The following is a 25,231-nucleotide window of genomic DNA, read 5'->3' on the forward strand; positions in this document are numbered from 1 at the left end:
GTTTTGTTGCTATGCAAATTTGGAGCGAGTGAAGCGGAGCAGGAGGGGATAGAAAAGAAGCAACAACAACAATGGCAATGACAATAACAGAACAAGAGAAACAAGCAGGACTACATCAGTCTATGATGGTTATAATAGACCATAATGGAGAGAATACACAGCCCCTGTAATATTACAGAAATGAAACAGTCAATATTAGTGGTAATAGTAGTAATGAAAATATTAACCATAATAGTAAACACTATGACAATAACAATGTTGACGTTATTGTAGCCTCTGTGAGGTGAGTCTAAGAAACAGCCCCATTGCTCAAAGTATTTAAGTGACATGGGCCAGCACTCCTGATTCTGAAGGCCCTGGGCAGATTACATGGACATGGCAACACATAAAAAGTGAAATCTGCTTGGACAAAAACCAAATCTATATCCACAATCCGGCAGCAGTTCAGAGACATACTCCAAAATGAAAATACATGAATGCAATTTCATGGAACAAATACTGGAATTGAACTTGGAAATGTAGGTCAAATGCTTCTGGTAGGGTTTAAGCCAGCAGAGAAGGCCTTGCCGGTCCTGTTTGCATAACACTAATTTTGGATCATGTTGTTAAATCTCCAATCTGCACCTTTTATTGATATTTCCCCATAGACGGTGTAATCCAGTATATCTTTCATTTATTTACTCCCAGCGCTAACGTGCATGCACATTCCCAAGCTCTCTCAGCCAATTAGCAGTTGGCTTGATTTTAGTAACCGTCAATCAATTGTGACATAAACACCCACTCACTGATTTGCTCCTAACACTTAAACGTCTGAGATTAGAAGCTTGGCGACGTGTGAAAGAGAAACACTGAGGTGTGTATCAAGCTGGACTTGGGAATAAGTGTGTGATGAAAGCTTCTCTCGGCTTCCTTTTCCTGCTCGTGTTGTGAATTCTGCATCTCCGTTGCAGACGATCATTCCAGGATCATCCTGAAAGCGGAGAATAACCACAGCGGCTCCGATTACATCAATGCCAGTCCCATCGTGAGTACTGTTTCCATGTCTAATGCGTGTTGTCTTGTGTAGCGGCACGGCTTCACTCGGAGCTAAAAGAACTTTCAAAAAGGCTCGTCATCGATTCCAGCACATTGATCTTTTCTTTTTTTTGGACCAAACTTTGTTGTTCATGCGGGGGTCCTCGTGGATTTGTTGAATCACAGCGCTTTCAAACGCGTGTTCCCCCGGAGATCAGCTTTTCTCAGACGCGTGCATTGTTAGTGACTACATAAATACCCCAAAAAAGGGCTAAGGTTATTTTTTAAGTACTCCCCCACCAGCAAAATGTTGCCTGTTGTGATTTCCCCCGAGGCTGCTGAAAAGGGCCGACATCAAGAGGAACAGGAATTTCAAACGCTGTCATGAGGAAGATGAGCTCGCTGCTGCACTAATATTCCATGAAACAGAGATGGCGTATTTACGGAGGTTTTAAAGCAGCATTTTCAAGGTGTATTTTACCTTTTAATATGGCGAACATTTTAGGGGTGCGTGTCTGACGGATGGGCGATGAAAGGAGGGTAATTACGGAAACCCCGGCTGTGTCTAACAAAACTGATAATTATGTCTGTCAGTGCGGCTCCTTCCTCCTCATTAACATCATCATCATCCCACCTACATTATCCTGCGGGTCAGAGAGACATGCTAAGCATAATGCGGTGGTCTAAGATGGACACGGTGCGAGCAAAGAGAAGTACTTTCCCTGCAAACAATGGCAGAACGCAGGACACTCTTTCATGTGTGTGTTTTAGTATTCATGCAGCGGCGGCAGCACGTCTGTGTCCTTGAGATTGGCTCAACGCAACGGCAGCGCAAGCGTTCGGCACCCTCGCTTTCATTTCAGATTTTTTTCCCGGCTTCTACAAAAAGCATGTGAGGAATGTGCAATGAAGCGGCAAGCATGAAGACATGTTGGGCTCTGATGGAAGACTGGTGATCATTACAATTGGAGCTTTTTGAAAAGGTTGAAAAATGACATATGCAGTTCCAAGCACGTCATTGGCTCCAGAAAATAACACTTTTCGCTCGTCCTCCCTTCAAACTCACTCAACATTGACAATCTCCTTCGATTTTGGAACAACATTTGCAATAAAAGCGCCTCTTCCCTCCACTTCTCTCTTCAATTGCCATTGTTTGCTTGCGACACAATCGAGAAAAACATTTGCATAGTTCCCCTCATCTTCTGATTTACTCCGTAAATATGAATCCTACATTTATTTTATCTGCATATTTAGATTCCTGGACCGTGAAAACATACCATGAATGGGTTTTAATAACATGCTAACATTAGCATGCTAACACCTGGGGTGTAACGATTCACTCATTACATTATCTATTTATACTCCTATGTTTCAACAACATCAATATGTTTAGCAAGTTTTTCATTTCAATTGTAGCATTGTTTAAAAAATAGATTTTTAAAAATGTTAGCATGCTGACATGCTACTGTTAGCATGCTAGCATATGTCATGAAAATCATGACATATGTCACATGCTAATATGCTACTGTTAGCATGCTAAGGCCTAGCATGATAGTGGTAAGTGTTTTACGTATATGTGTCTACCCCTGAAAATAGCAAAAAATGGTAACATGCTAATGTTAGCATGCTGACATGCTACTGTTAGCATGCTAGCATATGTCATGAAAATCATGACATATGTCACATGCTAACATGCTACTGTTAGCATGCTAAGGCCTAGCATGATAGTGGTAAGTGTTTTTACATATATGTGTCTACCCCTGAAAATAGAAAAAAATGGTAACATGCTAATGTTAGCATGCTAACACCTACCATGATTTTGTCCCGAACAAGTACTTTGACCATTTTTTTGTGGACTTATATGCACAAATGCCAAAAATGGTCCTATTTCGCAATTTAAAAAATCTGGATCTCCTGTAGACGGTGATCCGTATCGCCCCCAAAATTTCCTCAGTTTTTCCATATCCCATTTCCGACAATTCCTGAAAATTTCATTCAAATCCATTCAGAACTTTTCAAGTTATTTTGATCACAGATAAACACATAATGTGCTGCCCTTGGTGGAGGTAATGATAAATTGTATTGATTAAAATGTGAGCATTTGTCCTTCAGAAAGGCGCTAGGCCTGGGACGATAATACATGAATTAATTAATCGCACACTAAATGAAAATTAACTGGATCACTTTTCCGGCATCAATATATTGCCTGCGTGTCTGTTTTGGTCATCTTAACGCACAAAGATTATAATGCCTTATATTAGCCTAAATTAAACATTACACAAAATGTACCAGTGTCCGCCCCCCACACATCCTTCAATTTTTCTGGAAATGATGGTAGCGCCTGGTGGTCACTGGTGTTAAGGAACTGAAATGATGGCGTACCGTTACAGCTCTACAGGACTCACGGCTGACAAAAATAGACACAGGAGGAACGTTAATTCGTCACCGTATCGGGACTGCGGCTCCATCTACTGGAGCGTGGCATGTGATGTGTTCAAACACCATGTGAGACACTGAAAGCTTCCATGAACGACAGGGAGGAGGACGAAATACTCTCTGACCCAGACGGTGTGTTTTCATGCGTCAGCTGTCCAAACACTGCATCACACTCCTCTTCTCTTCCTCCCAGATGGACCACGACCCTCGCAACCCCACTTACATCGCCTCACAGGGCCCGCTTCCCTCCACCGTGGCTGATTTTTGGCAGGTAAGATCCTCCCGCACTTCCTCCCCTCTCTCCATCACTCAAATTGATTTGTGTCTTTTGAATATTCGCAGTAGCTTTGTGGTGGGAGCACTTAAACATGCCGCTTAAACGGTGTATATGCAAGTGCTCCTGGGTTTGAGTCTTTGTGTCTGGTAGTTAGGATATATTTATGTAAAACTTCATTTTTGTCCATAAGCATGAAAATCATGACATATGTCACATTCACAGACAGTCAGAAATCACAAAACTCTACATATAACTGCCAGATTGATACAGTATCCTTGAACATGTTAAAGGATCTGCTCCTATGAAAGTCAGAACTAAACAGTGTAGTGTTTTTTGGATTATTTTTTTACAGATATCTGATATTGGCTTTTTTACCGATATGCCGATATTGTCCTATAGTCGATTTTCGATACTGATATGTGCAACATGACATAGTATCTCCTGTGGTGGAATAAACACATACGTGTTGTATACATTATTTTTTAAATAATCGGGAGAAAATCTGATACCAGTATCAACCGATATCGCATTTTTATACTGATATTAGGGCAATAATTGTTGGTTTTTATAATTAACCCTAGTTAAATGTTTGTATTTAGTATTTTTATTGCTGTATTTTATGTCCTTCATGTGTTTACAGTAGGTCAATCCGTTTTGTATACCGCTTTGTTCTAGGCAATAAAGATCAGTGCTTCTCAATTAGTTTGGCCTGCCAACACCCCTCAGGGACGGAGATCGTTTCTTTATGGCATGCTCTTCTCCAGCAGATATCTGCAGCTGTGTGTTGGGACGGATGTCAGTCATTTCATATTAAGCCGGCAATAATATGGAAGAAGTGCGTTACAACAAATTTCCTCAGGGAGACAATAATCTGTGATCAATTGTGTTCTACTTTTGCAGAATGACAACATATTTGAGTGCGGGGGGGGGTTACTCATAATATGACAAAAAGGTTGCGAATGACTGCTCCAGTTGACCATGAATCACCTCTTACTACAAGACAGTGCTAAATGACGCTGCACGCCGGCCAAATGGCGCGCCAGCGTGTTAATAAGACACCAGTGTCGTAATTAGTGATCACCTCCACATGCTGAACTCGCTCGTCCGGCCATCCGTGACCAGGATGTACAAGCGTGGAACATAAATCCAATCCTGACCGACCAGCTGGCCAATTCGCTCGCCGCCGGTTTGACATCATGGCAGCGACTGCAAAGCTTTCATTTCTTCTAAATTGCTTTTCATGCGCAAACCTCAGTAGTGACACGCGCTTAATTAAAAGTACAGCCGTGGCTTTGAACTGCATCTTAAATATGAAAGGATTCTCTCAAATGAAACATTGATCGTTGTTTGTTTGCATGCCAGCTGAATATTTGCCAGCTATTATCATAGAAAAGAGCTCCTCACTCCGCATCTTTCCAATCAGCCAGAAAATACTGCAAAATTGGACGTGCATTGACGGAGTGAACAATGCTCCCCGCTTGCCTGCCCTCCTCCGCAGTGGCGGTCCTAGCTTCAATGGCGCCCCGTGACTTTCTTTTTTCCATGTTTTGTTGACACTTAATCATCATCCCCCACTGTCGACGCTAAACCAACTTATATTGACTCACAATTGGCTGCTTTTTCTTATTCAAGTTTTCATAGTCAAATAACATGTTTGAGACTTGTGATATATTCAACTTCATATCATATTTACAATGAAAGTTCTTTTATTTTTCAGCTTTTTTTTTTTTTACCCTCTAGTTGATATGAGGACAAGCGGTGAACTCACCCCGGAGTTCTTATTTGCAACGCAAATATGTTTGTGGTTAGAGTATAGAAATCCTGTTTACGACTATCTAAATTAGAGCCCACTAGACATGAAATAACACCCCTATAAGCACCTTTGCACTCATATTCTTCAATGTAATTGATAAGATAAAATAAGCCATAAATAAGCTTGTGTGTGTTTCCTAAAGGAGGTGAGTGACAGGTGGACAGGAAGTGATGTCGGGTATTCAGGGTTGAGTTTTTAGCTTGCCCTAGGGTTTTTTTTAGAGGAAATTTCAGATTTCCTTTTCAACTGTCCATACATATACAATATACTATTGAGTCGGACAATGGATGGACAGAACAGGATGATTGGGTAATGAAGGAAGGGGGTAGAAGGGGAACAACAAGAGTAGAGGAAATGGAAAAAAATATAAATTCCAAACTAAGCTCCTTATAGAGGAGCACAGTGTGGGACTCAGCATACATTGGCACAAGTAAATACATTTTTACACAACATGAACATAAGACAAAATACGTAAAATTAGCTTCAAAATTTTGGGACTAATAATAGACTGTATATAGCCATGAAACAGCATGATTAATAATTATATCTTTGAAAAAACGTAATTTAGGAGTATGGCGTCCATCAGGCACACGCATCCTGCCCTGGTGAGCAAATAAGCGCAGCGTCCTTGCAGCGCCCCCTAGTGGAGGCCTTCCTGTGCCCATGTGGCCCACAGCCAATAGCACCTCTCCCCTCCATCACTAAAACTATAAGCAGCGGCTTGTTTCAATATTGTAAAAAAGAAGTCAAGACAATTGAGCTGCATGTTTGATAAACCTATGAAGTGCTCATAAAGTCTGACGATTCCTTCCCATTTTCCTTAATGGCCGCCCGGGGCTTGCAGTCTTCTCCTGAGCTCACATTAGATTTTGATAAGATGAAGCGTCATGGACGTCGCCTTCCTGCTCAGACGGTGTTTATCATTTGTCACGCGTGGCGAGGTAGCGTTTATTTGTGCCTCCTGGACCGAGATGAACAAATCCATTTCATCCTCATTCCACGCTGAAGCCACTACACTGGATACCACACACGCACAAATCAGCACTTAGAGGAACACAATTTGTGGTTAAAAAAAATCAAATAGCATTTTTAAAATAATAATAATATCTCTGCAGAAAACACATCTCACTCACCCTTAGTGTGTAATCATTTATAAATACGTGATTACATGCATGTACCACTGTTAGAAAGCCCAACATTTTTACATATTTATTTCTTTGTCCTGCATTAACTTTGTTCAGCGGTCCTTGAACTCAACATGAACTTCTATAGTCATCCTTCGCACCGCACCGTCACTCTATTGTGGTTTTTCCAAAATGTATATATATACATATGTACATATATACAGTATATTGAGTAATACAAAAGTAAATGTGACTATAGGGGTGTTATGTCATGTCAAGAGGGCTCTAATAATCTCAAAAGCCGTATTTGCTCATTTTCTCTGCGGTAAATTTGAAAATAATCCATGTACGTATTAATATTGAATCCTACTTAGCGGAATTTCACTTATCACTGAACCAACGAACTGCGATAAATGAGGGAGGACTGTGATTTCAGTTAATGAATCATTCATCGGTAGTGAGTACCAATACTCCTTTTTTTATTCAAAAAGCGTTCTGCAAGTGTGAGCAGTCATTTGTATTGCAAATGTTGATCCAAAATCAGAGCAGAACATTAATGTCAGATTTTTGATGGGATTTTTGACGTGCAGATGGTATGGGAGAGCGGCTGCGTGGTCATCGTCATGCTGACCCCCATTTCGGAGAACGGCATCAAGCAGTGCCACCACTACTGGCCGGATGAGGGATCCGATGTCTACCACTTCTACGAGGTACGACATGTGACACAAATGTCTTGGAGGTGATTTTATGGACTTTGAACACCACGTCTGCTCAGGTCAACCTGGTCTCCGAGCACATCTGGTGTGAGGACTTCCTGGTTCGGAGCTTCTACTTGAAAAACCTGCAGACCAATGAGACCCGCACCGTCACGCAGTTCCACTTCCTCTCCTGGACGGAGCGTGGCGTCCCCACCACGGCTCGCACGCTGTTGGACTTCCGCAGGTAGAGTAGAACGGCACGCTTAGACACAGAACCTTTACCTCATCCTCTCTCCTCTCAGCACCTCGGTGGCCATGTGGTAGAGGAGGTGGTTCTAACAAAGTTTCACCCCCCGCCCTCACCCCCCCTCGCCTCTCCAGCAAATGAAAAGGCTGCACTGCCTGGTTTGGCTTGGGAAGAAAAGGAGGGAAAAAAAACAGCTAATTGAAAGAGCCAATTAAATGAGAGGAGAAAAGAGAGAGGGGGTTGTTAGCGACTGAATAACCTCGCCTGCTTCTCCGTGTAATGCTCCTCAGGGAAGCCATGGAGGGACATGTCCAAATGAGAACGCATGCGTGTGATTTGTGGATGGAAGTTTGAATATCTTCTCATCCAATTAGCTGTCTTACTTTCTTACCACACAAGCTTTGCAGGTTGTGTTTTGCGGTTGCCAGTGTCATTTTTGTGATGTTGCAGCTAGTAATATGAGCCCAGTTGCATAGTCACAAAAGTGATCATTGGAAACTGTGTCTCCTCAGCCACGCCTAACCCCCCCTTCCCCCCACCCTCACCCTCCCCTTCCGCTCTCACCCGTCCTTCCTTTTATGGCTTGCATGGGAACTTCTGCCATCTTTTTACTGCAGAGAAATGTTTATTTTTATTGTGTTCAAACTGAGATTTCCTTCATGGTTGCATAAAAAAAGAATGACATGAATTATTAGAACTAAAAATGAGTCTGTTCAACCAGATATAATATAGTTTAATAAAATATAAATATGAAGCATGGTGTGCACATGCGTTAAAACAGAGGCACGGGTGCTCTCGCTGTTTCCATGGCAACAGTGAGGTGCAAAAAGGCTCGCCGGCCTTCACCGCACCTCATAATTGTTGGGGTTAATGCGTCGGCGGCAGACAATCACAACACCACAGTGTGCTGACGTTAAAGCCAATGATTGACGGCTGTGGTTATTGACAGGTCCATCACTAACTTCTTGTTTCATCTTTTTGTCTTCTTTTATTGCAGGAAGGTCAACAAGTGCTACCGGGGTCGATCTTGCCCCATCATTGTTCACTGCAGGCAAGTATTTCTACCTGACGATGATGATGATGAGGTCCAAAATGCGGCACGGGGGACATTTTCAGCCCGCAACTGGTTTATTATTATCCCTCGAAATAGTCATTCATTTTAAATGCTGCTCTAAAACGATATATGTATCTCCAACTCACAAACACGTCCTCATTGTAGGATTCCTTATTGATAAATTAGATAGTTTTGTAGTTGGAGCATACAAAACTTGTTTACAACTTTTTAAATATGGTTTTAACATTAACAGAGCACTATAGATGTAAAATAGCACCCATATAGTCACCTTTACACTTGTATTACCCGATATAGTAGACATAATAAGAGAAAATAAAACATACTCTAACATAGACTCACATGCTTGTATTGGGTAATTTAAGTCTTAAAAAGAATACATTCAAACCTTCCAAATGTAGTTTTTTACAATATTAGAGCCCTCCAGACATGAAATAACAACCCTACAGTCACCGTTACACTCATATTACCCAAAATGACATAGTTGAAAATGATGATTAATCATGATTAATTTACTCATTCAATCCCATTTTTTACGAGACAACCTCTTCAGTAGAGGCATTGTAGATTACTTTGACTGATCTAAAGATCAGACTCCTGTCTTTCATCAGAAAACAGATTTGTGAAAAGATACATTTCAAGCATAACTTTCACTTTCTATTTTTTTGTATTTTTTTTTATAAATATTTGGTGTTTTTGTGACAGTTCAAATAGCATAAACACGGTACCAGACCCCCCCTGCCTCTTTGATGGCCACGTCTGGCCCATGTACTTGAAACACAAGAACATCATGTTGTTTTTTTTTTACATCAAAATAACAATTTATTTCCAACTCTAACACCACACTATTTTCACTTTTCAAACTGAAATATGTGTGCACGCGCGTGCTTATTCTTTTGGAAGTCGTGTTTTTGATTTGCATAGTTGTGGTTTGACACAATTTTTATGTCAGACCCCCTTCCTGACACAACCACACTATTTATCCAGGCTTGGCACAACAAGGCTGGCTTGTACCCCATGGAGGCTACATTACATTACATTACATTACATTACATTACATTACATTACATGTGTGCACGCACGTGCATCTGTCAAAATTTCCCTACAATGCGTTCTCTCACTTCCTCCTTCCCGTCTTGCTAATGCACTTCTGCCATCTTGTAGCCACTTTTATGGCTTAAAATTGCTCTGAAGTGAAATCCAAAAAAGCGTAAGAGGATGAATATGTTGTTGGGGTTGAATGACTTAATTAATCATTTGACAGTCCTAATTATTAGGTATCACACATATGTACGTTGTCACCTGTAACAAAATGAATATTATAAAACCACAATAACGCCCATAAAAATGTCTGTTTTTGGCTCACTCCCTCCTTTCCAAAAACTCCTGCCAACTTGATGTCGATGTTCTTTTTAGATTTTGGATCACCATTTACAATAAAATGGACTATCGTAATTATTAGATTATTAGAACTCAGACACATACTAAATACATTTAAAGTATAAAATGTATATGTAGGTACTCACCACTAATGAATAATAATGTAAGATGATAAATGAACAAATGGAATCTCACGGCACCTATGGTGTGTTCAAGGACTGTCAAACAAAGTGTGATATTTAAATACACACTATTTTCAGACTTTTTTGTTTATTTTTATGAAAATAGGTCCCCATCCTTTATAATTTTTGCTGGAAAAGTTTGGACACCCCCATCCTGACTAAATGAGGTCTTGTGTCCTGATGGACGATAGCATTAAGTTGGTTTAGATTGGTTTATGGTAAACAGCACTTTTAATAGGCACACGGTGTTAAGTCATGCGTGGCCCGAGCGTCTCGCGGTGGATTAATGAAGCTGTGGCCGCTCTCCTTGCCTTTATTAGAGACTTGTTTGCAATTAACATGCAGCGCCGTTGAATGGCCGCCGGGCACAAAGGGAGGCTTTTCAGAGACTATCTGTGGAGTAATGGAAAAGCAAGGTCCTCCAAAAAGCCGCCCCCAGCTCTCCTGTGCTCCCGAGGTGCATGCTTTTAAAAGCCTTTGTCCCCGCCGGGCCTGTGAAGCCCGTCTCAGGACCACACATGGTCCAATCACATGCATCGCGTCACCACATATTCTACACCAAGGCCGATCAATGTTTTGCTCTGCGGTACGTTGCCGTGTGTCTTCCTGCCGATGTAAATGAGCAATTAGCTTAACGATCCGTCTGTGTTTGTGTCTGTGTCTGCAGCGATGGAGCTGGCAGGAGCGGGACGTACATTCTGATTGACATGGTCCTCAATCGGATGGCCAAAGGTAACGCTCAGCGGCTTCCCTTTCACGCTTTACTGCTTGCGTTGCCACAGCAACACTAAAGCGTCTCATTGGTTACTTTTCTGAGGCCTCTACGGGACAAAGACAGGAGCGGGAAAATAAAAACTTGAATCAACATTACTGCTCATTTATCCTGCTGCTTCTTACTATTACAGATTTTACACATTACTTACAGTTCATTATTTTTATTGTCATTTACTCCTTTACTTCCACATTTCTCATTCAACATCAAAATGTTCAGCTCATTCATGCCATCTATTGACAAAAATTTGCATTTTTCTACTTGACTTTCTATTATTTGTTGTGTTGTTCTACCCAAATAATTGGGTAAGAAATCAAAACAGAGGTGTAGCGTAGCTTCCCCTGCTCCCCTCCATCCTTCAGTGAATTCCCGAACTGTCAAACTTACATGAAATGTTCTTTATTGCTATTTACAGACACCGTTAACAGTCCACTGTGAGTACCTCAGTCGATGCCTGCACGCTGGGCGGCCACCAAAGGTCACCAAGCGTCCTTTTTTAAGCTTAGCCTACCCTCTGACCTTTGACCTCTTTGTCCTGTGTCCTGCTCGTTAGAGTAGGTTAGGAGGAGCGGTCAAAGAGTCGTGAAAAAAAAAATGGCATGAAAGCCACCGCGCTCTCTTTTCAAGCTTTTGCCAAAAAGGACGTAATCTGCCCTCCAAAGCTTTTCTTTACCGGGCTGCGGAATGTCAGGAAAGTCTGGTTTGGAAGCTCAAGTGCTTGCAAGCCAGCTGCAATCCCTTTCTTACTTGGACTCCAAAATGAAGGTGAAATGTTGAACGCTTTGCCTCCAAACTCAACAATCTCCGCCTGCATGTTTGATCCAGACGGTCTGTGGCCCCCGTCCAAGGCTTTCGAGGCTCAATGGAATAATTCGGGGGGGGTGGGTGAGATTGACAGATGTGAGGTGGATTAGTGCGGTGCTTTGAAGCCGCTCCAATGTTGCTGTGTTGCAGGTGCTAAAGAGATTGATATTGCCGCTACCCTGGAGCACTTGAGAGACCAGAGAGCCAGCATGGTCCACACAAAGGTAGGCCGACTGGGGGAGGAGAGGCGGGGGCATCACAACCCCCCGAGATGAAAGAAAACTACTTTCATCCATAAACTTTAACCCAGAAGAAGCTATTTCAAGCCCAATGATGGTTGTGTGAAGTTATACGCAGTATATGTTACACTCCTTATACTAAATATATTTTAAAACTAAAAATATTCATTTATTCTTCACAATTTTGTTGTGTAATATCTCATGTAACACGTTAATTGTCTCCAGACCCGATCATCAATTTCTGCAAAATAGGATTCCTTATTGATAAATATATTTTTGTAGTTGGAGCATAGAAAATATGTTTACAACCTTCTAAATATTGTTTTAACATTAATAGAGCACTATAGATGTAAAATAGCACCCCTATAGTCACCTTTACACTTGTATTACCCGATATATTAGACATAATAAGAGAAAATAAAACATACATACATAGACTCACGTGTTTGTATTGGGGGGGGGTCCTGTTTTACTTCCTGCAGTGGCTATTGTTTCATCAATGTAATGTTACTGACACCTAGTGATGTCACTTTTACTTCATTTAGCCATTTTTATGTCTTAAAAAGAATACATTAAAATCTTCCAATTGCAATTTTTAACATTCTTAGAGCCCCCCGGACATGAAATAACAACCCTATAGTCACCTTTACACTCATATTACCCAATATAGTAGATGTAATGACAGCAAATAGATAATAATAATAATCATAGATTCACAGCCGAGCGTTTCCCGTTTTTGCCTGTTCTGTACAGTACTTCCTGTGGTGGCTATTTTCTCATTAATGTAATGACTTCACGTTTATTTAATTCAGACATTTTTATGCATGGAATGCTTAATTTAATGCTTACTTTTTAACGTTATAAGAGCCCTCTAGACATGAAATAACACCCCTATAGCCACATTCATACTCATATTACCCAATATAGTAGACATATTCAGAGAAAATAAAAGTGACAACTGTATCATGGACTTTACATCAGGCTACCGTATTGTTATTAAGCTTTGCATGCTGGCCAGACCTTGCTCTCCCCCTGGTGGTGTAGATGAGTACTGCACACTGCATAGTCTTTCTTAACCCCCCAGCCTGTGGACAACCACAGGAATATAAACACATCAAGTCATCCGATAGGTTCAAGCATCATTCCCACTGCAAAGAGCAGTGTTGTAATTTAACAGCAGCTGTCAATCAAAGCTTCAAACGTCTCACCTCTTCTTCCTCTCCCACTTCCTCATCTTCGTCCTGCAGGAGCAGTTTGAGTTTGCGCTGACAGCCGTGGCTGAGGAGGTGAACGCCATCCTCAAAGCGCTTCCTCAGTGAAGGTGGCCCACCACACCACCACCGCGCCATCCTCTTGACGCCCCCCATCACCGCTCTCTCTATTTATATCAATGATATATATCTTATGATATGTAAAGCTATATATGCTGTATTGTCATGAATGTGTAAAGGTGATCTAATGTACTGAGTAGTCTCTGAATGCACCACCACTCCATGAGGTCACATTGTAAAGATAAAAAGTATTATTTAACTCTTATTAACTTCACTTCATGTACACATTCTATACTAATGATTCAGAAGTAGAAATATTTCATCATACAATTGTAAAAAGAAAAAATGAGAAAAAAAATCATTTTAGAAGAATAAAGTTGAATTCTGACCTCAGTTAAATGTAACACTTTATTCTTGTAATACTTTATTCTTGTTTTCCCCCGTAGTACTTTGTCATCATGTAGGATAAACATTCTTGTTGATTGTGGTCAGAATACAGTGTATTGTATTCCAATACTACTATATTACAATGCTGTGTTACTGTGACTCAAGTGAAGTATCCATCTCTGCTATTATCAGATACTAGCTAGTACAAGTAGTGGACAATAGATGAACTCATCATCAGCTACTATAGTTAATAGAAGTAGTGGACAGTACATGAAGTAGTTGTTTACAGATCACTGCAAAGTAAATATGTTATCATCTATGACAAGAATGCAGTCTATTTTGTGTCAACATTCACATTGATAATAAACTGAATTAAAACCACACTGGCTTTGTACGTTTCATGGCCCATCATGCATCTGGGAGGCGGGGGCAGGTGTCACTCAAATCTCAAGGAACTTACTGGTGTGTGTTTTTTAATCCAGTGTGGCCCGGAGGCCATTTGTGGAGCATGGCTGTTTTTTTTTTGTATTGGTCCTTTGCACAATTAAAGAAGAAAATGAACAAAAACAATGAATATATAATATAAACAATGAAAGAGACAGGGTACACTCATACTGCTAACTTGACATTGACATTCTGCTCTGATTTTTTTAAAATCAACATTTACAATAAAAGTGATTTGTAATTATTATATTACATCACCCCTTCTCTCTTCAGTCGCCATTGTTCACTCCCGACACAGCCTTAAATATGCCTGGACGGATCTAAAAAATATAGGCAAATAAAGTTGAAAACTGCTTTTTTTTCTTGAAATTTGATGGTGGAAAGACTTTCAGACAAAGGGAACAAGAAACAAATGCGTTTGTTTTTTTCAGCCCAGACAATTATTTAAAGCAACGTGTGAGCATCCACACATAAAAGAATGAAAGTACCTCTACACACACAACTAAAAAAGAACGTAACAGCAATAATTGAATGAGTTTTACAAGCAAATCTTTTCCGTGGATGAAAGCGTGTGCTCTGCTATCGATTAACACTCCTGTTGTCAAGTGAAAAGTGACGCGTTCTCCTTGGTTTCCGACAACTGCGCATGCGCAGACAATGAAAAGCGCTGGCTCGTCATGGCGGCGTCCTAGCAAACATTTAAGCGATGCTAATGTTTATTACTGCTGCAGATAATTGCCCACCACGGAGGGGAACATGCATAATGACAAGGTAGGCACTTTATTGTTCTAGTCTGTAGTTTGTTATCTGACGTGTGCTATATTTTGGGAATATTGTCATTTGTTGGAAGAGTTCTGAGCGTCGATATTGAAAGAAATTGACGTTACCCGATCAGTCTGGTTCTTTTTGCGCCTACAATATGGACATAATGTTCTCTAGTGTGTATTTTCATGGTTTATTTAGAGAATAAGCATGGAAGACACATGGTCTGCAGCGGAGTTGAAAAGACATCTATCCAGGAAGAAGGACGAACACGACAGGAAGCACCGTGGTGGGGACTCCACCGAGAGACGTCACCGGGACCCGGACTGGGAATCCACAGACAAACATGGGGACAGACGTGACGCAAGGAATTGGGACAGAAAAGAAGATAGGGAAAGACGGAGGGAACGAGACAGGCAGGACAGACATGGACATGACTCCAGAGAGGACAGAGACAAAAGGAAGGATCAAATGAGGCACGACAAGGACAGACTGAGGGAGGGACGCGACGAAGAGGACAGGCATAAGAGAAGGGAAGACAGGGAAAGACGGCGAGAAGAACGAGACAGGGAACGCAGGACTGAGCAGGACAGAAGGACACATGAGGAGAGAGAGCACAGGGAAGGAGACATGGACTTGGAACGGAGGAGGGAAGACAAGGAAAGACGCCGTGAAGAACGGGACAGAAGGACACATGAGGAGACAGAGGACAGGGAAGGAGACATAGACTTGGAGCGAAGAAGGGAAGACAAGGAAAGACGACGGGAAGAACGAGACAGGGAACGCAGGACTGAGCGGGACAGAAGGACACACGAGAGAGAGCACAAGGAAGGAGACATAGACATGGAGCGGAGGAGGGAAGACAAGGAAAGACGCCGTGAAGAACGGGACAGAAGGACACATGAGGAGAGAGAGGACAGGGAAGGAGACATAGACTTGGAGCGGAGGAGGGAAGACAAGGAAAGACGGCGGGAAGAACGAGACAGGGAACGCAGGATTGAGCGGGACAGACGGACACACGAGAGAGAGCACAGGGAAGGAGACATGGACTTGGAAAGGAGGAGGGAAGACAAGGAAAGACGGCGGGAAGAACGAGACAGGGAACGCAGGACTGAGAGGGACAGAAGGACACATGAGGAGAGAGAGAAGAGGGAAGGAGACGTAGACTTGGAACGGAGGAGGGAAGACCGAGACAGACGAGAGAGACAAGAAGACAAGAAGCATTCAAGAGCGGAAAGAGGTAAACTTTGCCTCATCATCACAAGGGCCGCATTTCCCTAACAATGTCTCTCTTTTTCTTTTCATTTGTCTTCTTCCTAAGAGCAACACCGAAAGCATAAAGAAGAGCGGCGAGACGAGACGAGACACAAAGACAGAAGACATCACGTAAGCATTCTCGATGGATGTTTTAGCAGTCTTTGTCTTACATTGACTCCTTTCCGTCCAACAGGATGAACGACGGAGACGGGACTTGGAGGAAGGAGCTGAAGCGGTCAGGCATCGGCGTGGCGACGAGGAGCATGCAGAAAGAGACAGGCGTAGAGAGAGGAGACACCGAGAAGACTCGGAGACACATCCCAGAGACGGACATCAGGACAAACAAAGTCCCAGCCAAGAGAGAAAAAGTGTAAAAAAAGCTGAGGTTAGATGGACATGATGAACTGATGCATAGATATGATTTTATAATGTGTATTATTGATCCAGGAGCATGTGATGCATTCAGGGGACGTGGCAGCTCAAGAAGCAGGAGACGCAGAACAACCAGTAAGACCACTCCCATTTTATTGCTGATATATGCTAACGTTTTTACATTACATTACATCATATTTTACTTAAGGCCGTATGCACACTGTATGTAAGCCGTACAAGTGGTGTGCAGGCAGTGCCAGCGAGGCCTTCACTGCTGGCCTAAACATCATCAGAAACACTGACCTAAATTTACAACTCAAATTGTCAGTTGCCAGTCACTAACTTTCATTTCATAGCGTGTTTCTTAGCTGCACTGCTTGCCAGTATGTTACATTTTTTTGGTCCAATCGGGTTTCAGTTGTGGGTGTTGCCATATCATTTTAATCTGCTGAGAGCCTTCAGAATCAGAAGCGCAGGCCCAGACCGCATGTACACCGCACGTTACCCATTCAGATCTCAGATTCACCTCACAACTACAGTATTTTTGATTTTTGAAATCTTAGTTGATTAATCTGACATCTGGTGTTTGGATTAATCAAGTAATTAGTTACGCCCCAGACGGACTAAATCTATATGAACCAAACACATTGTTATTTGTTTGGTCCACAATATATCAAAAAAGAGGCAAATGAGACGCCACAGTATAAATTCACACACGGTCTCTCAAGTAGATTTTTGTGCGTATCTTTTCCACGCCGCTCGTTCCTGCGGAAAGTATAACCCAGCCTTTATGCTGCAGGAACCCAAGATTGCCACTAGCAAGGTAACCTAGTTATCCTCAAATGTATTTCTTCTAAACTTAAGAGGCCAAAAACCTACCACTTCCACATGGAATGGGAGGGGACTTTAGACATGCTGACGTCATGATTTCATGCATCGTTAAGGTAATGTAAATTAGTAATAATTGCATTCATCCACACATTGTGGCTACACAGGGGTTGAGTGGTTACCATGCAGGCCTCACAGCTAGGAGACCCGAGTTCAATTCCACTCTGTGTGGAGTTTGCATGTTCTCCCCGTGCATGCGTGAGTTTTCTCCAGGTACTGCGGTTTCCTCCCCTCCCAAAAACATGCTAGGTTAATTGGCGACTCCAAATTGTCCATAGGTATGAATGTGAATGTGAATGGCTGTTTGTCTATATGTGCCCTGTGATTGGCTGGCGACCAGTCCAGGGTGTACCCCGCCTCTTGCCCGAAGACAGCTGGGATAGGCTCCAGCACCCCCTGCCACCCTCGTGAGGATAAGCGGTAGAAAATGAATGATTGAATCCCCACATTGTCATATTATGTTTTTGTTTATTATTGATGGTTATGGTTATGATGCATAAAACGTAGTAATTGATTGACCCAATGACACACGCTTCACTCCTCCCCCCACAAACCTTCCTGCTAGCCTGCCTCATCTATTATCTGTATATCTGTTACAGTCCATGTGTGTTTTGTTATTTTTGCAGGTTGCCATTGATGAGTCTTTGCAGCAGTATGAGGATGACTTTGAGGTATTATGCTAAAATGTGTACAAAGATAACATATATGTACATGTTATTTAGTTTACATTTATATATGTGTGTGTGTGTGTGTGTGTGTGTGTAAGCATGTGCTATTGTTATCATGGCCTGCATCCTTCCTTCCATTCATGTTTTATCCTTTTCTTTGCATGCTTGACAAGGCAGCGGTAAGAATGTTGGCTGTGTGCTCACTGTGCTGGGAAGGCCACGATTCTTACATGGTGATTTCTAATCTGACAGGATTATGAGGAGGATTTTGAGGAACTGGATGAGAAAGACAAGGGTGGCAAGGAAGAGGAAGAGGAGGTGAAAGCCATCCAGAGAGCCATGGGTGAAGAGAACCAAAGAGTCCGAGCATCTCTTTCTTCTCTTAGCAGAGAAGAAGAGGAGAAGATGCCTGAAGGTAGAGTTCCTGCACTGATGTATGTGTACAATAAATGAAATAACGATTATCATAATGCTTGCATTATCAGAAAAGAGCTCTGCCCAGAAGCCCGGTAGAAGCTCCCAGCGTGGGAAGTTCATGGACTTTGTGGCTGCGAGGCAGCGAGAAGTCATCAAGAAAGTGTCCAGCAAACAAAAGTAGGCCATGCTTGCTTGAAACGGTCATGCTGGTGCTATCTTGAAGGTCTTCTCAATATGTTTGTGATGACAGGAAGCGTAGTGCAGAGCTTCTTCGTCTCATCGATCTGGATTTGTCCACCACCATGTCCCTCCTGGACCTGCCTCCAGTCAGCGAATATGACATGTACATTAGGAACTTTGGAGCCGCCAACACAAAGCAGGTCGGTTTGTGTCCTGAATTGGAGACAATGAATGAAAAGCATGTCCAATTTCTAGTATGTCTTATCCCTCGCCAGGCTTACGTACAGTGCAACGAGGACAATGTGGACCGGGATGTCCAAACAGACGAGATAGACATCAGTGACAAGTGGACACAGCATCCTGCAGAGCACTGCGGCGCCTGTGGCGGTAGGAACAAAGATGGACACCTCCTGTCTTTCATCTCCTCGGTGGATGTTTTGTCTTCATTTTGCTTCTGACTGCGACAGATCCATCCGGGTCACATGACACACGAGACATGAGCGGGGTCAACTTGGATTCAAGACGCCTGGCCGCCTTCCTGCGCTCTGCTTCCCAGGTGGACTTTTTGGAGAAGCTGTGGACATGATGCCTGTGAGCAGGACTGAGCTCTGTTGTGGGTTTTTGACAGGTGATGGTGGTCCTGCTGGAGGAGGATCACGCCCAGAGGACTTCCTTCAAAGGGAGGAGCACGCAAACGGACACGCTGTCTTTCAGCGATGGAAGTGTGCAGCTCAACACTAAGCTGCCTTTTCTTGACGGTACTCTTGGACTGTGTGGAGGTTCTGCCTGAGGGACCGCCTTAAAGCGTCCTTCAATGTTTTGTCCTGCAGGACGCACCATCAGCGTGCTGCACTTCTCTCCCGTGCAGAGACACACGCTGCTGTCTGTCCACCAGCCTGCATCGTCTCCCGGCGCCGTGGTGCAACTGGACCACTGCAGCATCATCTGCATCTGGAGGATATGGGAGCCCTCCAGACCTCAGAAGATCCTGCTGGTGGAGTCTGAGGTGATCCCTTCCAGTCGAGGTGTGGTGAAGCCGCTGGCGTGAGCTTCTGTCCGTGTTGTCTCTCAGGTGACGTGCTGCTGTTTCAGCCCGGGAAAGTCCACGTTGGTGTTCGCGGGCACATCCATCGGGTCAGTGGGGTTGTGGGACCTCAGGGAGCCTGACGGGGATCACAAGCGCCTGAAGGTCGGTGAGGACGAGTGGACATTCAGACGACCTACCTTCTCCACTGGTATGTGGGAGCATGACTGAAGCCCCTTTGAACATTACACCAGCACAATCTACTGGCTGCTTGAGAAGGTCAGAATGTTGGAAAGTCTGTGTTCCTAATGTTGTGACTGGAGGATGTTATGTTATGTAAGCATGTGGCAACTTTGATGGCTGTGTTACATAAGCGCAGCAATCACTCAGTGTCTCCCTGTCGTCTAAAGACGCGCTGTCTGCAGCCCATTTCTCATCCGTGACGTCCGTGGAGGTTCTTCCCGCCAGTGTGCCGGGAAGGCCGGGGTCAGAGGTCCCCCTTCTGGCATCCGAGGAAGGTGGGTCATGCTGTACATGGACTTGTGGTGTCCTCACACGGTCCTAACGCTTCTCTTTCACAAAACAGAGTTGTTGGGATTGTCCTTCCAGCTGGCTTCCCTGGATGAGAGCGGCCTTTTGAATATTTGGGTAGGTCAGCGTCCATGTTTGACTTTGTCCTCCACGAAGGAGAGCCTGACTGGGTGTACCCTATCTGGCCTTTAGGTGGTGCTGCAACTCCCAAAAGCCAACGAGGCGGGCAGTCAGACTGATCTAGGCAAGAACTCTTCCTCTTTTTCCATAAACATCCACAACCATGCATTTTATAGTACTTGTAAAACTGCATTATAGTACTTCATGCAGTCATTGGCTCATGAAACAACACAAAAGGTACTGCTACTACTGAATTTCTGATATTTTCAAGTCCAGTGTACTGCATTAAAAAAGTATAAAAAGTATAATACAGTGCATGCAAGTACACATGCGTGAGAATGTGCTTCCATCTGCTGCAGGCTTGAGACCAGGTGGCAAAGTGAAGCTTCTGCACAGCTCGTCGTGCGTGATGAGTGAGGGGTAAGCTATGCTAAGCTATGCTACGCTTTGTCAGCATCTTAAAATAAAGCGTCCTACAGCTGCTCCGCTCAAGCAGACCATCTTGTTATGCTGTTGATTTTGCGCTCTCAACATTTGATGGAAACATATCCGTGTACGAGTGGAGCGGGTTGTTTATGGACGGGAATCTTTTCACCTTTGACCTGCTCTGCCTGGCAGGGCCTGGCCGTGGCTTGCAGACAAAAGTGTGCCGCTGCAGACGCTGGCTTTGAAATTCCTCCCCACTGACTGCAGCCATTTCTTCATCGGCACCAGCATGGTGAGCACGTGCTCTCCTCAGATGCAAATGTGGGATGTCTTCATGTTGTCTTTACATCTCACAGGGTCTGGTCCGCCATGGGACCACTCAGGGTTTGAAGGCCCCACCCAAGTTCTACAGCTCTCAGGACTTTGGGGCGCGACTTGTTGATGTCAGCGCCATCCACTTTTCTCCTTTCAGGCCGTGTTTGTTCTTGGTGAGCATGACAGAATCACATATTGACACAATGACCTTGATGAAGACCACTTCCTGTTCGGCTGCCAGGTGGGCTGCGGGGACGGAAGCGTCCGGCTGCACCAGGTCAGCTGTGACAAGCCAGTGACCGAGTGGACCGACAGCACGGCCGGGGAAGCGGTGGTCTCGCTGCAGTGGAGCCAGACCAGACCTGCCGTCTTCTGCGTGGTGGACGCCGCTTCCAACCTTCACGTGTGGGACCTGCTGAAGAAGGACTCAGGACCTCTGGTCACAGAGCACATGGACAGGTAACAAGAGTTTGATAGTTCCGTGTTGCGTTCATGTGTTGTTGACTTCTCTTCCATCAGGCTGACTGCCATGGCTGCGTTCGGAGATCCGGGACAACAGAACGCGTATTCGGGAATAGCGACGGCCCAGCATTCAGGCAAAATAGAGATGCACTATTTCACACACGACTTTAGTCTACCAAGTTATGAAGAAGATGAAACACTGGAGAGAATCAGCCAAGCTCTCTGAACCTTTGCACATTGATATCATCGATGTTACTCCTTTATTTAAACAGCACTTTTATGACTGGACTAGTTCTGTTTTATCACATCATTACAATCATTACACGAACGGGACCAAAGATCTCACTCTTTTATTGATGTAAATATTTCTACTTTTTCCACTTGTACAAACATATGAAACATATGTTTCAGCATCACACTTTATTCAATGAAAATAAATATTTACTATGGTAAAGTATCATGGGTACTTTGTTCAAATTGTTGTCATGAGGATGTATTTAAATGCATCTTCTCCAACGTCCCTTACCCAGACACGCCTTGGAAATGTCATTGTTACGTGTAGTACTACACATACCCCCGAGACGGGGTCAAACTGACACCTCCGAAGGTGGGATACGCACCAGTCTTCCCGCTTGTGACACTTTTAGCTTCTCTTTCCGCCACACGTGGAAACAAAGTGTCAGGATTCCAATAGGAGGTGTTAAAAAAAGAAAAAAAAAGTGCTGACACAGCACACAAACACAAGCTGCTACTGTACTCTACTACTATGCTAACTTTTAATCTAGACTATGAAAGGAGCTTCATTTGTTTGACTTTTGTTGCAAACTGTTATAAAAAGAATTCCTGAGAGTTTAATTACAGACTTTTTATTGTGTGACAAGTGAAAAACAATTTGAATTTGGATTGAGAGTGGAAAAAGTATGAATACATTGCACACAAATATGATGTTGGAAGTGTTCATGGCCAGCGCTCTAATCCACCAAGTCTTTGTCGTAGTTGAGGAGGTCACAGGTCAGCAAAATGTCTGCACGTCCACAGTCTTGCAGCACTTTGTTGAGGCGGCTGCCGGTGATGCTGACGTCAATGGACTCGTCCAGAGGCCAGTCCAGGAGCTGAGCACTAGAGGGCCGCTCAGGAAGGCCCGGCTGGTAATCCTCCAGGGGGTTTGGGTACAGCAGCTGGCGCAGGGAGGGCATCCTCGCCGCTGTCCTCACCGCTTCCTGCAGGCCGGCCATGGAGAGCGGGTTGAGAGCGAGAGCCAGGCTTTTGAGGGACAAGCAGCACCCCAGCGAAGGCAGAAGCAAGCCCAGTAGGTCGTCATTCAGGCCGCAGCCGCTCAAAGAGAGGTGGCACAACGTGCCTGACGCCTGAGAAAGGAGGCGACGCACAGAGGGCAGCGTGTTTACGTCTAGACGGTTTTCACTCAGGTCCAGCTGCTGTATAGAGGACGAGTGATGGCTGCAGGACAGGTAGGCCAGGTCGGCTGGGCTCAAGCTCAGATAGGGCAGCTCCAGCACCTCCAGAGGTTGCGGCAGTGAACTATAGCAAGAAGAGTATTAGCATCTTATCATAGCGACATATACCTGTGTGTTGTTCCTACCTGAGCAGCACACGTAGTTGACCAGGTAAGCGCAGCGCCGTCAGGCTGAGACGTCGCAATTGCTGCAGTTGTGCCAAACCCTGAGAGAGGTCTCCGAGTGCCTCCTGTTGACCTGGCTGGTCCCGACGCAGGTCCAGATTGCAATAGTGCAGACGTAGGGACTTCAAATCGGGGAAGGCGGCGAGCATAGGCAGAAGCTGAGCCAGGCCCGTCACACCCAGGTTGCTGTAGCGCACATCGATGCCCAGCAGACCCTCACGAGGAAGGAGGTCTAGCAGAGTCCTGATGCTGGACACAGAAATCTCCTCCACTCTGAGGTACCTGCACTGCAGCTTCAGGGGTCCCGGCGTACTCAGGGCCACGCACACACGTTCCCAAGAACGAGCATTGACAAAAATATCCGCTCTGACCTGCAGCTGCACACAAATGTCATTCTCCTCTCTGTACGTTATGCTGCTTGGTTCATCTATCAATGTTCTCGCCATCTCCATCCTCCTCCTCACGCCCTGCACCATGTAGTCTTCCTCCAGAACCTCCCTGGATGGTCCCCCGTCTATGCAGCTCATAACCACCTCATTATCATCACTTGCTTCCCTGGCCTTCTTCTGTTGTCCCCTCTCTCTTTTCACGTTCTTGTCTCTGTGGAGAGCAGAGAACCTCTTCCTCTCCCCATCTCTCCTGTGTGCCCCAGCACTGGCCTGAACAATCATAGTGCATAGCGCAACAGTCAGGGACCAACCCCCCATGGAGTCCACCATTGGACCCTCTTCTACTTGCAGCCCGCACAAGTCCAGAACACGTAGTGCGCATCTAGATGCAAGCAAGAAAACCAAAAGCACATAAAATGTCGATTATGATCGTATAATGTACACTTTTAATGGATCCTATTGGCTACTAACCTTTGATCGGAAAGTCCTCTGACAACTGCAAGCAGAAGAGCTTGAACACAGAGGCGACTCGGAGGCGGCTGTCCTCGTTTCCTCCGCCCGCCGACGCGCAGTCTGCGTTCGGGCCATTTATGCACCAACTCGCTCACAGCCAGGGGTCTGCACCCCGCGAAGGATGCCTCCAGCAGCGGTCCGTACAGCTCCCGGGGGACCCATCGGAGCCACAGGGGCGACGAGCTGTGGTCGCTCACCACCTCCTTGGCGCACAGGCTCAGCAAGGAAAGCACCATAATGGCTGTAAACAGCAAACAATTACTTTTTCTTGTTCTGGGTTAATAGCGGACTGCAGTCATAACTAACAATTAACACAGGACAGCGCGACTAATATGCGGCTCGGATAATCGTGGTAGAAAATATACTCGAAAAAGAAAATAAAATGACGATGATAGAACTTTAACATCAACGCGCCACAGGTTAAGACACACTGAGGAAGATGCAGACTTGTTTACACTTTTACACTGTCGCATTCTTGTGACGTAAACATATGCGCGCGAACCAACGGCCCTAGATCCGCCCACACAGATAGGACAATCTGTTAATTGACTCATTCATAACTCCTATTTTCAACACCTTTTAGATGAAATGAATTTATAACACTAACACGACAATCTTCTTATTAACATTTATATAAATCGGATGATTTATTAAATCGGAACACGTACGTCTCCAGTCTTGTGTACATAAGTCTATGCAAGAGGTCGTAGGTGGAACAAGTGAGGACGTGAACTTGATGTTCACAAAGCTATCAATCATGCCAAGTTTAGCCTCACTCTTTTGGGAGACATCAGCGGAGCTATTCTTCGAACAGACACATTAGAGACTTGTTTATTTGCCGCTATTGGATGCAGAGGTGAAACAAGTGCAAACGGCGAGAAATGCCACACAACCCGGCAGGTATGTCAAGATCTCAGTTTGTGTAATGAATACAGTCAGCTTTCAATTACACATGCACCATGTCTAATGTGCACCACGTCGATAATAAATCACTGTGTCTGCATTTGCTGACATGTGGAAAAACATCCAAATGCGGTGCCATTACTTCCATACGTACCTTTACTACAAACACCTAAGACAGGTCAGTTAAATGTTGACCGCTAGATGG

At 44.1% G+C, this 25,231-nt stretch overlaps 3 protein-coding genes across 3 annotated transcripts in view; 2 read left to right on the forward strand and 1 right to left on the reverse strand.

Annotated features, from left to right (window-relative positions):
* Positions 1-14,097, forward strand: part of ptprn2 (protein tyrosine phosphatase receptor type N2) — an 85,559-nt gene extending 71,462 nt beyond the window's left edge. Inside the window, exons 15-22 of the mRNA XM_058059919.2 lie at positions 951-1,024; positions 3,644-3,721; positions 7,255-7,374; positions 7,440-7,606; positions 8,607-8,660; positions 10,911-10,975; positions 11,970-12,043; positions 13,306-14,097. Coding sequence (XP_057915902.2) covers positions 951-1,024; positions 3,644-3,721; positions 7,255-7,374; positions 7,440-7,606; positions 8,607-8,660; positions 10,911-10,975; positions 11,970-12,043; positions 13,306-13,377 — 704 coding nt within the window. The 3' untranslated portion in view covers positions 13,378-14,097. The remainder of the gene's footprint in view (positions 1-950; positions 1,025-3,643; positions 3,722-7,254; positions 7,375-7,439; positions 7,607-8,606; positions 8,661-10,910; positions 10,976-11,969; positions 12,044-13,305) is intronic.
* Positions 14,098-14,784: 687 nt separating this feature from the next.
* On the forward strand, positions 14,785-22,579 carry dync2i1 (dynein 2 intermediate chain 1). Its single transcript, XM_058060280.2, has 22 exons — positions 14,785-14,931; positions 15,124-16,162; positions 16,244-16,308; positions 16,373-16,564; positions 16,627-16,686; positions 18,066-18,110; positions 18,360-18,522; positions 18,593-18,701; positions 18,775-18,904; positions 18,980-19,091; positions 19,172-19,260; positions 19,333-19,462; positions 19,535-19,710; positions 19,777-19,939; positions 20,139-20,246; positions 20,315-20,376; positions 20,452-20,503; positions 20,739-20,799; positions 20,998-21,097; positions 21,162-21,293; positions 21,362-21,579; positions 21,640-22,579. Exons 1-22 carry the CDS (start codon positions 14,917-14,919, stop codon positions 21,806-21,808), a joined length of 3,390 nt encoding a protein of 1,129 aa, XP_057916263.2. The 5' UTR covers positions 14,785-14,916; the 3' UTR covers positions 21,809-22,579.
* Positions 21,816-24,644, reverse strand: LOC131108873 (leucine-rich repeat-containing protein 14). Its single transcript, XM_058060282.2, has 3 exons — positions 24,082-24,644; positions 23,183-23,992; positions 21,816-23,121 (listed from the first exon to the last, which is right to left on the reverse strand). The coding sequence occupies exons 1-3, from the start codon at positions 24,357-24,359 to the stop codon at positions 22,554-22,556; spliced, it is 1,656 nt and encodes a 551-aa protein (XP_057916265.2). The 5' UTR covers positions 24,360-24,644; the 3' UTR covers positions 21,816-22,553.
* Between the last annotated feature and the right edge of the window lie 587 nt (positions 24,645-25,231).

Source organism: Doryrhamphus excisus, linkage group LG7 (genome assembly GCF_037039965.1).
Source record: "Doryrhamphus excisus strain RoL-2023G ecotype Guam linkage group LG7, RoL_Dexc_Guam_v1.1, whole genome shotgun sequence".
NCBI classification, from domain to species: domain Eukaryota; kingdom Metazoa; phylum Chordata; class Actinopteri; order Syngnathiformes; family Syngnathidae; genus Doryrhamphus; species Doryrhamphus excisus.

Bases quoted from the DNA above. Each gene is read 5' to 3' on its own strand.
- dync2i1 (XM_058060280.2), top strand. The intron at 18,905-18,979 runs GTCGGTTTGTGT...ATCCCTCGCCAG, and splicing joins GAGCCGCCAACACAAAGCAG to GCTTACGTACAGTGCAACGA. The intron at 19,261-19,332 runs GTGGACTTTTTG...GGTTTTTGACAG, and splicing joins TCCTGCGCTCTGCTTCCCAG to GTGATGGTGGTCCTGCTGGA.
- LOC131108873 (XM_058060282.2), bottom strand. From the start codon at position 24,359: ATGGTGCTTTCCTTGCTGAGCCTGTGCGCCAAGGAGGTGGTGAGCGAC. The intron at 23,993-24,081 runs GTTAGTAGCCAA...GCTTGCATCTAG, and splicing joins AGAGGACTTTCCGATCAAAG to ATGCGCACTACGTGTTCTGG. The intron at 23,122-23,182 runs GTAGGAACAACA...TTCTTGCTATAG, and splicing joins CAACTACGTGTGCTGCTCAG to TTCACTGCCGCAACCTCTGG.